Source organism: Balaenoptera physalus (genome assembly GCF_965194825.1).
Source record: "Balaenoptera physalus genome assembly, chromosome: 3".
Classification (NCBI taxonomy): Eukaryota; Metazoa; Chordata; class Mammalia; order Artiodactyla; family Balaenopteridae; genus Balaenoptera; species Balaenoptera physalus.
Window position 1 is genome coordinate 118,483,488 of NC_138890.1, and position 16,513 is coordinate 118,500,000.

The 16,513-nt window shown below is 39.1% G+C and overlaps 2 protein-coding genes across 2 annotated transcripts in view; one reads left to right on the forward strand and one right to left on the reverse strand.

Moving 5' to 3' along the window:
* The window catches only part of HMGCR (3-hydroxy-3-methylglutaryl-CoA reductase), a 79,466-nt gene extending 70,432 nt beyond the window's left edge, over nucleotides 1-9,034 (reverse strand). The window contains exon 1 of the mRNA XM_082457156.1: nucleotides 8,905-9,034. The gene's annotated coding sequence lies outside the window, so the exon portion shown is untranslated. The remainder of the gene's footprint in view (nucleotides 1-8,904) is intronic.
* A 226-nt stretch (nucleotides 9,035-9,260) lies between these two features.
* The window catches only part of ANKRD31 (ankyrin repeat domain 31), a gene marked incomplete at its 5' end in the record, with an annotated part of 139,336 nt that continues 132,083 nt past the window's right edge, over nucleotides 9,261-16,513 (forward strand). Inside the window, one exon of the mRNA XM_082457050.1 lies at nucleotides 9,261-9,730. Coding sequence (XP_082313176.1) covers nucleotides 9,261-9,730 — 470 coding nt within the window. The remainder of the gene's footprint in view (nucleotides 9,731-16,513) is intronic.

Here is a 16,513-nt window from a genome sequence, read left to right on the forward strand (position 1 = left end):
AGGGAGAGGACTCAAATCAATAAAATTAGAAATGAAAAAGAAGAAGTTACAACAGACTCCGCAGAAATACAAAGCATCATAAGAGACTACTACAAGCAACTCTATGCCAATAAAATGGACAAGCTGGAATAAATGGACAAATTCTTAGAAAGGTATAACCTTCCAAGACAGAAAGAGGAAGAAATAGAAAATATGAAGAGACAAATCACAAGTAATGAAGTTGAAACTGTGATTACAGATCTTCCAACAAACAAAAGTCCAGGACCAGATGGCTTCACAGGTGAATTCTATCAAACATTTAGAGAGGCGCTAACACCTATCCTTCTCAAACTCTTCCAAAATATAGCAGAGGGAGGAACATTCCCAAACTCATTCTACGAGGCCACCATCACCCTGATACCAAAACCAGACAAAGATACTACCAAAAAAAAAAAATTACAGACCAATATCACTGATGAATATAGATGCAAAACTCCTCAACAAAATACTAGCAAACAGAATCCAACAACATATTAAAAGGATCATACACCATGATCAAGTGGGATTTATCCAAGGATGCAAGGCTTCTTCAATATACACATATCAATCAGTGTGATACACCATATTAACAAATTGAAGAATAAAAACCATATGATCAGCTCAATAGATGCAGGAAAAGCTTTTGACAAAATTCAATACCCGTTTAGGACAAAAACTCTCCAGAAAGTGGGCACAGAGGGAACCTACCTCATCATAATAAAGGCCATATATGACAAACCCACAGCAAACATCACTCTCAATGGTGAAAAACTGAAAGCATTTCCTCTAAGATCAGGAAGAAGACAAGGATGTCCACTCTCGCCACTGTTATTCAACATAGTTTTGGACTCCTATTCACGGAAATCAGAGAATAAAAAGTAAAAAAAGGAATACAAATCAGAAAAGAAGAAGTAAAACTCACTGTTTGCAGATGACATGATACCTATACATAGAGAATCCTAAAGATGCCACCAGAAAACTACTAGAGCTAATCAATGAATTTGGTAAAGTAGCAGGATACATTAATGCACAAAAATCTCTTGCATTCCTATACACTAACAACAAAAGATCAGAAAGAGAAATTAAGGAAACAATCCCATTCACCATTGCAACAAAAAGAGTAAAATACCTAGGAATAAACCTACCTAAGGAGGTAAAAGACCTGTACTCAGAAAAACATAAGTCACTGATCAAAGAAATCAAAGATGACACAAACAGATGGAGAGATATACCATGTTCTTGGATTGGAAGAATCAGTATTGTGAAAATGACTATACTACCCAATCTACAGATTCAATGCAATCCCCATCAAATTACCAATGGCATTTTTTACAGAACTAGAATAAAAAATTTTTAAATTTGTATGGAGACATAAAAGACCCTGAATAGCCAAAGCAATCTTGAGGAAAAAAAACGGAGCTGGAGGAATCAGACTCCCTGACTTCAGACTATACTACAAAGCTACAGTAATCAAGAAAATATTGTACTGGCACAAAAACAGAAACATAGATCAATGGAACAGGATAGAAAGCCCAGAGATAAACTCAAGCACCTATGGTCAACTAATCTATGACAAAGGAGGCAAGGATATACAATGGAGAAAAGACAGTCTCTTCAATAAGTGGTGCTGGGAAAGCTGGACAGCTACATGTAAAAGAATGAAATTAGAACACTCCCTAACACCATACTCAAAAATAAACTCCAAATGGATTAAAGACCTAAATGTAAGACTGGACACTATAAAACTCTTGGAGGAAAATATAGGAAGAACACTCTTTGACATAAATCACAGCAAGATCGTTCTTGATCCACCTCCTACAGTAATGGAAATAAACACAAAAATAAACAAATGAAACTTTTAATGAAACTTAAAAGCTTTTGCACAGTAAAGGAAACTATAAACAAGATGAAAAGACAACCCTCAGAATGGGAGAAAATATCTGCAAACAAATCAACGGACAAAGGATTAATCTCCAAAATATATAAACAGCTCATGCAGCTCAATATTAAAAAACAAAAAACCCAATCAAAAATTGGGCAGAAGACCTAAATAGACATTTCTCCAAAGACATACAGATGGCCAAGAGGCACGTGAAAAGCTGCTCATGTGCTCACTAATTATTAGAGAAATGCAAATCAAAACTACAATGAGGTAGCACCTCACACTGGTCAGAATGGCCGTCATCAGAAAATCTATAAACAACAAATGCTGGAGAGGGTGTGGAGAAAAGGGAACCCTCTTGCACTGTCAGTGGGAATGTAAATTGATACAGCCACTGTGGAGAACAATATGGAGGTTCCTTAAAAAACTAAAAATAGAATTACCATATGACCCAGCAATCCCACTACTGGGCATATACCCAGAGAAAACCATAATTCAAAAAGAGTCATGCACCCCAATGTTCATTGCAGCACTATTTACAGTAGCCAGGTCATGGAAGCAACCTAAATGCCGATCAACAGATGAATGATAAAGAAGATGTGGTACATATATACAATGGAATATTACTCATCCATAAAATGGAATGAAATTGGGTCATTTGTAGAGATGTGGATGGACCTAGAGACTGTCATACAGAGTGCAGCAAGTCAGAAAGAGAGAAACAAATATCGTTTATTAACGCATATATGTGGAAATCTAGAAAAATGGTACAGATGAACCAGTTTGCAAGGCAGAAATAGAGACACAGATGTAGAGAACAAATGTATGGACACCAAGGGGGGAAGTGGCAGGGTGGGGGGGCGGTGGGGGTGGTGGTGGGATGAACTGGGAGATTGGGATTGACATGTATACACTAATATGCATAAAATAGATAACTAATAAGAACCTGCTGTATTAAAAAAAATAAAATTCAAAAAAAAGGAAAAAAAAAGAATAGGCAAGCCAGAGACAAATAAAAAATATTCATGAGGCATAAATCTGACAAAGGTCTCATGTCCAGACTGTGTAAAGGACTCCTACAAACCAACAATAAAAATACAAACAGCCCAACTGACAAGTGGGCAAAAACTTTGCATCAAAACTTCACAAAAGGTACAAACAGTCAAAAAGCACACAGAAGGTGCTTAATGTCCTTAGCCATTAGGGAAATGCAAATTAAAACCACAATGAGATACTATTTCATGCCCACCAGAATGGGTAATACATAGGAGTTTGACTATCAAATGTTGGTGAAGATATGGAGCAAAGGGAGCTTTCATACATGGCTGGTAGGAGTATAGAAAGGCAGTTTTTTATAAAGTTAAACATATACCCACCATATACCCCAGCAGTTGTACTCCTAGGTATTTACCTAAGAGAAATGAAAACATACATCCACAAAAAGACTTCAATGAGAATATTACTAGCAGCATCTCTATAATAGCCTCCAAAGTGTAAATAAATGTTTGTCAACAAGCGAATGGACTAAACAAATTTGGTATGTTCATACAGTGTAATAGTACTCAGCAATAAAGAGGAATGAATTGATATAAACCACATCGGTGAATCTTAAAAACATTAAACCTACTAAAAGAATCCAGTTTAAAAAGATACATACAATATGATTCCATTTACATGAAAGGCTACTCTGTGGTGCTAGAGAAACTACATGATAGAAATCAGAAAGTGTTTGCTTGGGGGTAGGTATTGAGGAAACGGCAGAAGCAATGGAAATATTCTTTATCCTGTTTTAAGCAGTGGTTACCTGAGTGTGTGTGTGTGTGTGTGTGTGTGTGTGTGTGTGTGTATATATATATATATGTATGTATATATATATATATATATATATATATATGTATGTATGTATATATATAGTCAAAATCATTGAACTGCATCATGTTACTACATCAAAATTCTGATTAACCTTTCATGGCTGGCATTTTTGTGTCTTTCTACTTTGGCAGATCTGCTAATATATTAGTCTAAACTAGTTTACATGACTGTTTCAGTTACGCACAAAGAAGAGCCCATTACCATGTGTAAATCTGGCAATTTTGTGAGTCCAAAAATCAATTAAAATTTATTATTTTTTATGTATTAATCATTTATGTAAATTATACTTTTAAGATCTGAGCTTTTAAGATTACTGTTTTTCCACTTACAACTCCAATTTTCCTCCTGTAGGTTGTGTATGCTGGTGTAAGAAATACAGAAATTTACAACAGTTAAAAAAAAAATCCACCACACATTGAACTGAACACTAAGGTCCATATATGTCATGATATGCAAATTATTCCTTAATGAAGAGAAGCAATAAAAAACAGATTATACAGTTCTTCAGTAGCAGAGTCAGGGGGTGGCTTGGTATGCTTGATACCCTCTTATTTCCTCAATCCCCCTAAACAACCCCAAATAAACATACACTCTAAGATAAAGGCGTGAATTTGCTGTGTAAGCAGCTAAGTGACAACTGTGTTTGCTATTCAAACACAACCTTTGTTGAAGTTTAATAGCTCTCACTTCAAAAAGATTATCACCCTGACACCTTTCCTATATGAAATTCCAGAGCTGTCACTGTTCAGCTCTTTGCTTTATTCTGTAAATAGTATACTATGAGAAGCTATACATGTCTATGTATATATCTGCTTTTCATTCTTCTTAATGACAACACAGTATTCCACTGATAATCCCCTATTGATAGACATTTAGGTTGTCTCTAACTTTTCAAAATTACTGTTGGAATCTTTTGAACTTGTCAAAACTAGCTGACAAAATCAGTGTCATTTTCACCAGGCTGTTGCATTTGAGTTTCTAATTCTTTGAAAGCCTATCACGACTTTATCTGTCACTTTGATTGCCAATTTTTTATACCAACACTATACTGTGTTTATAGGGGCAAAATAATTTAAGAATCTTTACAAAACCCTGATAATCATGTTTAACATCTGTTGCTTTTTTCATGTCATCATAAATTATAAAATGTTGTAATGTATTTCTCCTTCTGAGACAGATGATCAGTTTATAACCGTTGCCCCCTAACTAGGTCATTTTGCATTTTCACTTCTAAAGAAATATATTATTCATGATCTAATAGAGCTAAACAATGAATAATTATGATTTTAGAGATCACACAGAATAGCAACGTCTTGCAGGCATCCTGGGGCAATGGGTCAGGGAGGGTTGTTATAAACTACCACTAGGCATGCCTAGTCCTCTGATTCTCGTTTTTGAAATGCTGAGTTTTTGCAATCATCCTTTGCTGATTTTATGGGCTTCACTGTAATATATCTTTTTGTCAATCACCAGAATAACACATGCTATTAATAAATCTTCAGAGGGTTTTTTTAAATGAAATATTAATTGCTTATTAGGTTACTATCTTAAATTTCTAGTACTTTTAACTTTTTGAAGTATTTTCATATCTATTTTATGTATGCCATTTTAAAGTAAAATTGAGCTTCTATATTAAATTCTGCACTAAGAAGGGACATAGCCTGTAGGAGTTGGGTCAGCATATTCCTACACAAGTGAATCAACTATAAAGATGACTGCAAAACAAATTTAGGTATTGAACCAACATCTAATCCTGTGTAAACCTGTCTCTGTGTTTTCCCACATTTTGCAGTTTTTGAGAAAGGGTCTCACATATACTGATTTTTCGGATTACATGCATATTCTCATTCATTTTTAAATTCACAAAATAGTTCTTATTTGTGCTAAAGACCATGCGAATAACTTGGGTTGATGGACGGCAACCTTTTTTTTTTTTTAAATCCAAATCTCTGAGAAAATGAATGTTCCTTCTGGAAAATGCATTTTAAAATACTTATCATAGAATACTCAGTGAAATACTTTATATACCTTTATTTTGGGGGGAAATAAAGTAATAAGGTGAAAAGTGGGTTTACTCTCCTAGATATTCATGTCGTGTTATATTTATGATCAAGCAAATCTTCCATGAAAGTCTCATCTCTTACAGTTCTGGGATCTAAAGTAACCTGGATAGAATGGAAATGCTATGAAGCTATATAGGCAGGAAAAAATTTAAATTATAAAAGCCAAATATATTGTGTAACCACAAAAGTCCTGAGACTTCTTTTTCAAAATCCACACTTCCAAACAAGTCTCATTATAGTACACCTTGTACATACTCCACTTCCTGCTTAGTGCCTGAGGCCTCATCTCACACCACTCTCCTCTCACTCCCCAGCTTCCAGCACACAAGCCTCCTGCGATGTCTCAGGGCCTGTGAACTTATGTTCATTCTTTAAGTCTTAGGTCAAATGTCACCTCTTCAGAGAGGTGATCTCTGACCATGTTCTCTGATCAGCAGCCTCTTTATTTCTTTCAAGCACACATCACTCTGAATTATCTCATTTATTTATGTACTTGTTTGTTGTCTGCCTCATCCATTAGAAGGCGAGGCCAGTAAGGGAAGGGCCCTAACTCTCAGCCCTCCTTCAGGGTACTGAGCCTCACAAGCATTTGTGGTATAGCATATATGCTATTGGTATGATTTTGGAATTTTCCTTCCTAATGAACATCTGAGGTGGCAAAGTTGGCCTTCTACTTTTAATTCACCTTAAAACAAGTAAAGAATTCCCAAATAGAACTTTTTCTTGAAAGACTTAAAGCCTAAATGGAAATCAAGCAATGAAAATTTAATTATAGTTCTGAAGGATTACTTGGTTCCATTTTATAAATTTACTATACAACATTATTCCTCAAAGATTCAAATTTTGATATAATCTAACTTAATTGTATTCTGCCTCATATTCTTTAATTTTTTACAGATATTTGTTGGTTTAAAAAGAATATAATGCTCTTCTCAAGGTTTTCTGACTAATCCACTATGTGTTAGTATTTATATTAACAAGCAATCAATTTTCCTTTTTAACTACTTGAATTTCTCCCCTATTCTTATGGACTTTTTAAATCTAAAAGAGTTCCCATTCCCTCTTTTTTTTACCCCATGATATAAACTGTTGAAAGAAACCAGGTCATTTGTCCTATTGAATTTCCCACATTCTAGATTTGGTTAATTTTATCTTCCTGGTGTTAACACATTTCTCTGCTTTTCCACCTTCCCCCCTCATATAAATAACTGATAGTTAGATCTAGAGGCTTGATTAGATTCAGGTTTTTAACTTTTGTGGGGGCTTAGAATACTTCATAGGTAGCACCATTTATTCCTATTGTATCATGCCTGGAGGAATATATTTGGTTGTCTCACTTTTAGTGATATGTTAAGATTATCAGTGGATGTAATGTTGTCAGCCTGATCTACCTGTTACAAAATTCCCCATCAGCCTTTTACCTGGGAATTTAGGACTGTTTTAAACATGGAGGATATATAGGTGGAGAGGTGTAAAAAACACAAAGAGGTCTAGTTCTTTGCATATTTATTACTGTTCTGCCTCGTTTATGGAGTTGAGGTGAATATTCCAATAAGTTTATTTTTTATTTTTTGTATATTAACTGTAGGTTATTTTATTTTATTTTTATTGAAGTATAGTTGATTTATAATATTGTGTTAGTTTCAGGTGTACAGCAGAGTGATTCAGTTATACATATTTTTTTTTTCAGATTCTTTTCCATTGTAGGTTATTATAGGATATTGAATATAGTTCCTCATGCTATACAGTAAATCCTTGTTGTTTATCTATTTTATATGTCATAGTGTGTATCTGTTAATCCCATAATCCTAATTTACCCCCCTTCCCCTTTGGTAACCGTAAGTTTGTCTTCTATGTCTATGAGTCTGTTTCTGTTTTGTAAATAAATTCATTTGTATTATTTTTCCACATATAAGTGATATATAATATTTGTCTTTCTCTGTCTGACTTACTTCACTTAGTGTGATATTTTTGTCCATGCATGATGCTGCAAACGGCAATACTTCATTCTTTATGGCTGAGTAATATTCCATCGTATATATATACACCACATCTTTATCCATTTAACTGTGGATGGACACTTCAGTTGCTTCCATGTCTTGGCTATTATAAATAGTGCTGCTATGAATACTTGGGTACATGACTCTTTTTAAATTAGAGTTTTTGTCTTTTCCAGATATACACCCAGGAGTGGGACTGCTGGATCATATGGTAGCTCTAGTTCTGGTTTTTTAAGGAACCTCCACACGGTTTCCCATAGTGGCTACACCAATTTACATTCCCATCAACAGTTGTAGGAGGGTTTCCTTTTCTCCACACCCAGAATCAAGTAAATTTAAAAGACAACCACGAACCAAGTGTTTTAAACAGCAGTGGCTTAAAATATGGTCTAAATAGTAAAGTGCACAGGGAACTCTGCTCAATACTCTGTAATAACATAAATGGGAAAAGAATTTGAAAAAGAACAGATACATGCATATGTATAACTGAATCACTTTGCTGTACACCTGAAACTAACATTGTTAATCAACTCTACTCCAATACAAAATAAAAATTTAAAAAAAAGTAAAATAATAATAAGTATGGCAAAGCCATTCCATGTACTGAAAAGGACAGTAAATTGAGGAGTCAGAAAACCCTAGTTTCTTCCATTTATTTGACAAACCATTAAAGACCCAATATGTGCTTAGACCCTGTAGATTCCAAAGTGAGTACTAAAAACTTGCTATGCAGAAATGGTCTGTCTTATTGGAATCTTCCTCTCACTTGGGAGGCGGAGCTCACTTGGCTTTGTTTTCGAATGAGTTTGAATTAAAAACTTGAAAAGAGACTGAAATCAAATATATAAGAATGTAGTCACTTCATTTAAAAATAATAATTGGTTACTGTAGGAGGCTGCTAGGCACCAATATTATTATAAAAATAAAGGGAAAATATAAGGCATTTAACCTGCCTTTCCAACATAATCTGTATTCCAGCGTAACCAAAGAGTTGAGGAAAAAACAGAAATATAAAACATACCAGTTAGATCATCTAAAAACTTCTGATTAACATTTTTGTTTTACTTACCTCAGGGGGACTCTTGGGGAAGGGATGTCAAAAGGATAAGGAGAAAGGCAGCACTTGGCGAACTCAAAAACACTCTTCGGGGCTAAGACCACATTCTGGCTTCAGAAAAGTCTAGCAGAGCTGACAGTTCTTTCCGGGTCTGCGTCTCACAAGTCCGAGATGAGCTGCACGGCACGTGACCAAGCTCTCCCTCGCTGCCGGTAGCGTTAGGCGGGCTCGGCCTCCAGTCTGTCTGCGGCAACGCTTCCTTTCCAATCCCCGCGGCCGCAGCTCTAGTCCCCCCATCGCCCAGCCACAAAGCAAAACTGCGGAAGACGGGTGTGGTAGTCGGCCACGCCCCAGACCGCCGCTAACCCATGGGCCTGCGGGCGCGCGCCCGGCCACTTTGGGCCACTTCCGGCTACGGGAGCCGGGGGGGGGGGGGGGGCGGGGCCGACGTGCGGCGCGCCGGTAAGGCGAGCGGCGCGCGGCTCCCCCTGCCGGCGGCGTGGGGTCAGGCCTCCGCGCTGGCCCGCATTTCCCACGACGCCCTCCGGCGCCGCGGTGTGTGCCCGCGTAGCGCGCCGGGCTCCCGCCACCAGTTTTGTTCTGAATTCACAACTTCTCCTGGCCCTCAGAGCAAATTAAAAAAATTTTTTTATTTTTATTTTTATTTTTTATTTTTTGGGGAAATGGAGGAGTTAGAGAAAGAGGATAAAAAAGACTTCGAGTGCGAGGCGGAGATGGAGGAAGGTGCCCAGGCCCCAGACTGGGACAGTGATGAAACGGTGATCGAGGCATCGGTGACGGAGAGCGACCAGGAAGAAGAGGAGTTGCCCTGGAGAAGGTGACCGCCGTTGGGCCTGGGCTCTGGCGGCGGGTGGCCCCCTGAGGGTTGAGGAGAAGTTGTTACCAGCCGAGCGGCTGCGTGCGGGCCGGAGTAGGGCCTTGTGGGGCAGCCAGGCCTGAGCTCAGAATTTCGTAGATAAAGAAGACCGCAACTGCCCCCCAGCCCTTCCCCAACTTAGGACCGAATGAGCTGTATAGCAGGTGGCTTTCTGACATTTTTAAAAAGCCTTCTTTCTTAGCCTGGGGCTTTTTTGCATAGGCAAAACAGTCTTGGGTCTAAACCCCTCAAGTGCATTTTGCTTCCAGCAACTCGTAGCTCAGGTCCAGGAGAGCGTTAGTATACTTTCTCTCGGGAAGAGAATGTGTGACGGTGGAACTGGTTACTACCAAACTGGAAACGGATAGTTTTATAAGAATCAAGAGAAGACCGTTCATGAAAACATATCTAGTTCCCTGTGCTGGACACAGGGATAAGATAAAAGAGATGAGGCCACGGACTCTGAGAAACCTACAGGCCAGGAAAGACGTAAAGAGATAATTTCAATGTCAAGTGGGAAGTCAGGGTAGGAAGTATGCCCAGGCTGATTTAGGAGCCCAGAGGGATGCTTACCTCAACCTAGGTGGTCATCAGAGTTTGCCAGGGTTGACTTCTGGCTCGAGGCTCGAAGGTGGGTAGGAATTTGTCAGATGAAGGAGAGGAGGTCTTCAGGCCAAGGGAACTGCATGCATGGGTAAAGGTGTAGTGTTGGGACATAGCATTGTGTTATGTGTGTTGAAGTGTGCAAACAGTTGGGTGTTACTGAAGTGTTAAGTGGTGAGATGGGTGTGGTGAAAGATGAGCCTGGAGAGGAAGGTACAGTAAGGTCACGTGAGGCCTCATATCCTGTGTGTGTCCTGGTGGGGAGCTTGTAAGATGTTAAGTGGAGGAGCGGCATAAACAGATTTTCGTTCACGCAGGCATGCTCTAGGCTAGGGCTTTGCAAATTTTAATGAAAGTTATGAATTTCTTATAAATCACTTCAGAATCCTGTTAACAAGGTGGATTCCAACTCAGGAGTTCTAGGCTGGGGTTTGAGAGTCTGCATTTCTAGCAAGCGTCCAGGTTAAAGTTGCTACTATTAGATCAGGGATCACCTTTTGCAAAGCAAGGCTATAGAGGTTAGCTTTGGGATCAAAGTAGTAACAGACTGGGATGATGAGAGCTCAACTAGGCAGAAACAGTGGGAATAGAGGGGAAAGGACAAATCTGAGAAGGCTTTAGAAAATAAATTTGGCAGGAGATGGTGATGGATGAGATATGGAGGATGAGGGCAGGGCAGCAGTAAAGAATGATATCCAGATTTTGGGCTCTTTTATATATAGAAACAGTAATATTTGCTCTTACTGGTGTACAGGGACCATTTTGACTGGTACCTGGAGTCTTATAACAACCACTACACTCAAGATCCAGAACAGTTCTGTTACGCCAAAAAAACAAAAAAAAATCCTTCGTGCTGCCCTGTCCCTTGTAGTCAAGCCCCTCCCTCCCCATTTAAATCACTGTTTCCATTTGTGTGATATATCATCTTTTTTTTTTTTTTTAATTTATTTATTTATTTATTTTTGGCTGTGTTGGGTCTTCGTTTCTGTGCGAGGGCTTTCTCCAGCTGTGGCGAGCAGGGGCCACTCTTCATTGCGGTGCGCGGGCCTCTCACTGTCGCGGCCTCTCCCGTTGCAGAGCACAGGCTCCAGATGCGCAGGCTCAGTAGTTGTGGCTCACGGGCTTCGTTGCTCCGCGGCATGTGGGATCTTCCCAGACCAGGGCTCGAACCCGTGTCCCCTGCATTGGCAGGCAGATTCTTAACCGCTGCGCCACCAGGGAAGCCCGATATATCATCTTTTTAAATCTGTCTGCTTTCATTTCCCCCACTGTCTTTCGTTTTCAGCAGTTTGATTATGATGTTTCTGGTAATGATTTTATTTGTGTTTTTCCTGTTCGGGGTTCACTGCTTCTCGAATCTATAAACATATCTTTCATCAAACTTGGGAACTTTTCTGTCATGATTTCTTCATATATATTTTTATGTACCAATCTTTTTCTCCTCTCTTTCTGGGGTTTTAAGTGACATGAATGGTAGACCTTTTGATAGTCTTCCAGATCCTTGAGGCTCTAATAATTTTTTTCGATTTTTTTCTCTCTTAGTTCTTCAGACTGTATAATTTCTATTGCTTTAAGATTCACTTAGGGGCTTCCCTGGTGGCGCAGTGGTTGGGAGTCCGCCTGCCAATGCAGGGAACGCGGGTTCGGGCCCTGGTCCGGGAGGATCCCACGTGCCGCGGAGCAACTAATCCGTGCGCCACAACTGCTGAGCCTGCGTTCTGGAGCCTGTGTGCCACAACTACTGAGCCCGTGCTCCACATCGAGAGAAGCCACTGCTCGCTGCAACTAGAGAAAGCCCACGCACAGCAATGAAGACCCAATGCAGCCAAAGATAAATAAATAAATAAATATTTAAAAAAAAAAAAAAAAAAAAAAAAGATTCACTTAGTTTTTCCTGTGTCATCTCCATTCTGTTGTTGAGACCATCCAGTGAATTTTTAATTTCAGATATTATAATTATATCTCCTAAAATTTCCATCAGATTCTCTTTTACAGTTTTTATTTCTCTGCTGAGAACTTCATTGTTTTCATCCATTGATAAATGTTCACCTTTAGTAATAGAGAATTATTATAATAGCTGCTTTAAGGTCTTCGTCTTGTAATTCCAACATCTGGGCTTGGGAGGTTGGGGCATTGGCATCTGTTATTTTTTCTCTCAAGAATTAGTCAGATTTTCCTTTTCTTTGCATGTTGAGTAATTCTGAATTATATCCTGTATATTTTGAATGTTATGTTTTGGAGTCTTGTTCCTGTTAAAATCCTCTAGAGGGAGTTGATTTTTGTTTGTTGTAACAGGCAGTCAATCTGATTAGGTTCTGACTGCACGTTCTGTTTTGCCTTCTGTGAGTGGTGGTTACATCAGTCCAATTTTCAAAGCCTTTACTATTTGAGTAAAGCCTTTACTTTACTGTTTGAGTCTGTCTGACTCATGTACCACTCAGAGATTAATCTGGAATTTGGACAGTAGTTAATATCATAGTTCAGTTCTCTAAGCCTTTGTTACGCTTTTCTGAATCTGCTCTGCATGTGGACAGCTCAGGGTTGAGCCTCACACTAATGTTGGATCATATACAGAAGTAGGTGATTCCCCTTCCTGCTCTCTTTTCTCCAGGATTCTCATGCACCCTTCCCTCCCTATGCCCACATGTTGATTCGTATGACCAGAAAGATGGATTTCTTTCAGTGTTAGCCTTCTCGCTGTAGAGTAGTTCCCTGCAGTTGGGGCCACCTTCAGGGCAAAGTGAAAGAAAAAGAGAAGAAAATAAAAGAGGTTCTTTCCATACTCTTGGGAGTATGGTTCCTCTAGTAGGAGAGAGACAGGTTTTCTCTTGAGTTTTAAGTGCCCAAGCTACCATGATTGGTAGCAGTATAGCTCTGAAGCTAAAGAGAGGAAACAAGAAAACTCAGGCACATTCCCCCCACACCTTCCGGCATTCAGGGATCCCTTTCCCTAGTTCTCTGGATAAAAATAGGAGAGGTTTCTTCTGGAGTTTTTGCTGTCTGTGTCCACTGTACACTTCTAGGTTTAGGCCTAGGATCAAAGCTGGAGACAAGAAAAAAGGAGCAAAAAACAAAACAAAAAAACCAAGCAAACCATGAGACTCACCTACTCCAGAGTTGTTATTTAGATTTCAATTTCAGTCCCCAGTTTACCTGCTATTGTTTACTTTTCAGATTGCTCAGGTAGCTTTTAAAAAAAAATTCTACCAGAGTTTTTATTTTTATTTTTTTTTATAGATGGCACTGTCTTCTTTTTTTTTTTAATATTTATTTATTTATTTATTTGGTAGCACTGGGTCTTAGTTGCAGCAGGCAGGCTCCTTAGTTGCGGCTTGCGGGCTCCTTATTTGCAGCACATGGGCTCCTTAGTTGTGGCAGGCGAGCTCCTTAGTGGCAGGTGGGCTCCTTAGTTGCAGCTCACCGGTTCCTTAGTTGCAGCACACGGGCTCCTTAGTTGTGGCATGTGAACTCTTAGTTGTGGCATGCATGTGGGATCTAGTTCCCTGACCAGGGATCAAACCTGAGCCCCCTGCATTGGGAGCATGGAGTCTTAACCACTGCGCCACCAGGGAAGTCCCATCTACCAGAGTTTTTAGTTGTAATGAGTGGAGAACTAGGCTATAGATGGCTTACTCTATCTTGACTGACCAATCTTTTTTTTTCCCCCTAATTAATTTTTAAATGCTTCTCTGCAGTGCCATAGAAACATCATTCTTTCAGATCTCATAGCTCAAGGTTAAAAATTAGTGTTCTTTTTATTGGTATGGAAATACAAAGTCTAAGCATTGCTGGAGCTGAATACCATTGCTTCCCTCCCACCCATCTTCTTTGCTTACTTATATGCAGTTTATTCTGTTTTTCATGCACAAGCTCTCAACTTTGACTGGAATGAGGAGCACAGGTCCTAGTAGAGCAGAGACCCCCCAACAGGCAAAATGTTATACATAAATAATCCTTAAATGTTGCAGCTATTAAGGTGCTTTTGCTAAGATCTGAGAAAGGGTTTGATGACCACTGGGATTAGATAAAGCAAGGCTTTCAAAGAATGAGGATGCCAGGTGTTAACTGTGCCTGAAAGAGTACTCTGAGGACCTGGACTTGGTCCTAGCCCTCTTGAAACTGTAAAATGCATCCAGTCCCTTTTTTGGCTTGGTAAGTGTTGCTACTAATCTGTAAGAATTTAAGTTGCTGATTAGTGAGGTTTTGTTTGCTTGTGATTTGTTTACTAAGAGGCAGGATTCATTTTTCTTATATGTGCCCTGGGAACCTTTTACCAATCCTTAATTTCTGTCCCAGCATCCCGTAAATGTTAACTGCTCAATTACATTTAAGGATATATTGCAAACTAATCCTGTTCAATACATTTAAACAGAACCACCTTATAAGATACTTCATTATTACCTGGATTTAGGTATATGTTCAGGTCAAATCATGTCCTCTGAACATTATAAGTGCATATAGTAAAAGGCTAATTGAACATAATTACCCTGCAAGATGAGTGTTAATTCTTTCCCTTAAGATAGACTAGCACTATTTTCATGTGAATTGTCTAGATGGAAAATACCTGTTTTAAAGGATACAGTTGCAGAAGGGGAAAATAGAAAGCAAAATACAAGGAGACAAAGAATTAATAATCACATTAAATTAGCTAAAGAAAGCAACATTTTTGGTCAGGATATATGGCAAATAGGGGCTCCTCCAATGATTAAAACAGAATGGTGCCAAGTACTATTCTTAAAACTGTTAAACGGAGAGAAGAGAAGAGACAGAGCAAGATTAGCTTCAGTAGTGGGCATCAGTGCCCCGTGGCCAGCAGTCACTCTCTGCAGCTGACGCAGGGCCACTGGCCTGCCCACACCCCTCTTGTGCCACAGAACGAAGGACTTCATCCTCTCCCCACAGAGGATAGACAGAGCAGTGGGGTTGGCCAGGTGCCATATGACACACACGTTTAAACAGAACGAAGGAGTACACACTGAGTCTAAACAGGGAAAGGGATTCCCATACAAGGTAGTAAGTCCAGTACAGGCTGGGAGGACTCTATCTTTTAGTAAGAAGGTGTTCCAGACCCAAGGCCTAGCAGGGGTTGAAAGACTGTATGCACAAGACTGCCTTTCTCAGCACATTCTTTGTTATGTCCTGTAGGAAGTACACACATTGCCTCCCCAAACTGAACTCGAATCAGATCAAACCTCTATATATAATAACCAGTTTACAGGGAATATGCAGGACAGAGGAACATGTTAAATGACATGCAGTCTTCAAATCCAAAATGTGGGAAACTCTATAGGAAAAACAACTCAGTTTCTTCAACAAATAAATTGTAAGGGGCAGGGAAGGGGATAACTTACAGATTTTAAGAGACTTAGGAGACATACAACCAAATGCAATGTGTGCATCTTGTTTGGAGCCTGATATGAACAAAACAACTGTAAAAAGAGACAGGGAAATCTGACTACAATCTGTTTATTAGTTTACATTGCTGTGTAACAGCTTACTCCAAAACTTACTAGCATCTTAAAACAATAAACATACTGTGTAGTTTCTGTGGCTCAGGAATCCAGGAGTGGCCTAACTGGATCATCAGCTTCAAGGACTCAGAAGGCTGCATTCATCTCAAGGCTTCATGAGAAAGATCTTCTTCCCAAGTGGTGGCTGTAAGATTCAGTTCCTTCTCTGACTATTGAACAGAGTCCTTCGTTCCTCTCTGACTGTTGACTGGGGGCCTCCCTTAGTTTCTTGCTACATAGGCTTCTGCAAATGGCTTTCACAACATGGCAAGCTGGCTTCCATGAGAGGGAAGAAGCAAGAGAATAAGAGAGTAAGATGGAAGCCACTATCTTTTTGTAACCTAATCTCAGAAGGAACATCTCAACCTATTTGCTGTATTTTGTTCGTTAGAAGAGTCACTGGATCCAGTCCATACTCAAGGATAAATACCACATACAGGGGCATAAATACCAGGAGCCATTATAGAGGCTGCTTACGACAGACTGTAAATTTAATAATATTAAGGAATTATTGACATTTTTTTAGGTATGAAATTTTGGCTGTTTTTTTAAAGGTGTGATTATTACGGTTACATTTGAAGAGTCCTTATCTTTTAAAGTTGAATACTGAAATATTTCCAGATGAAATGGA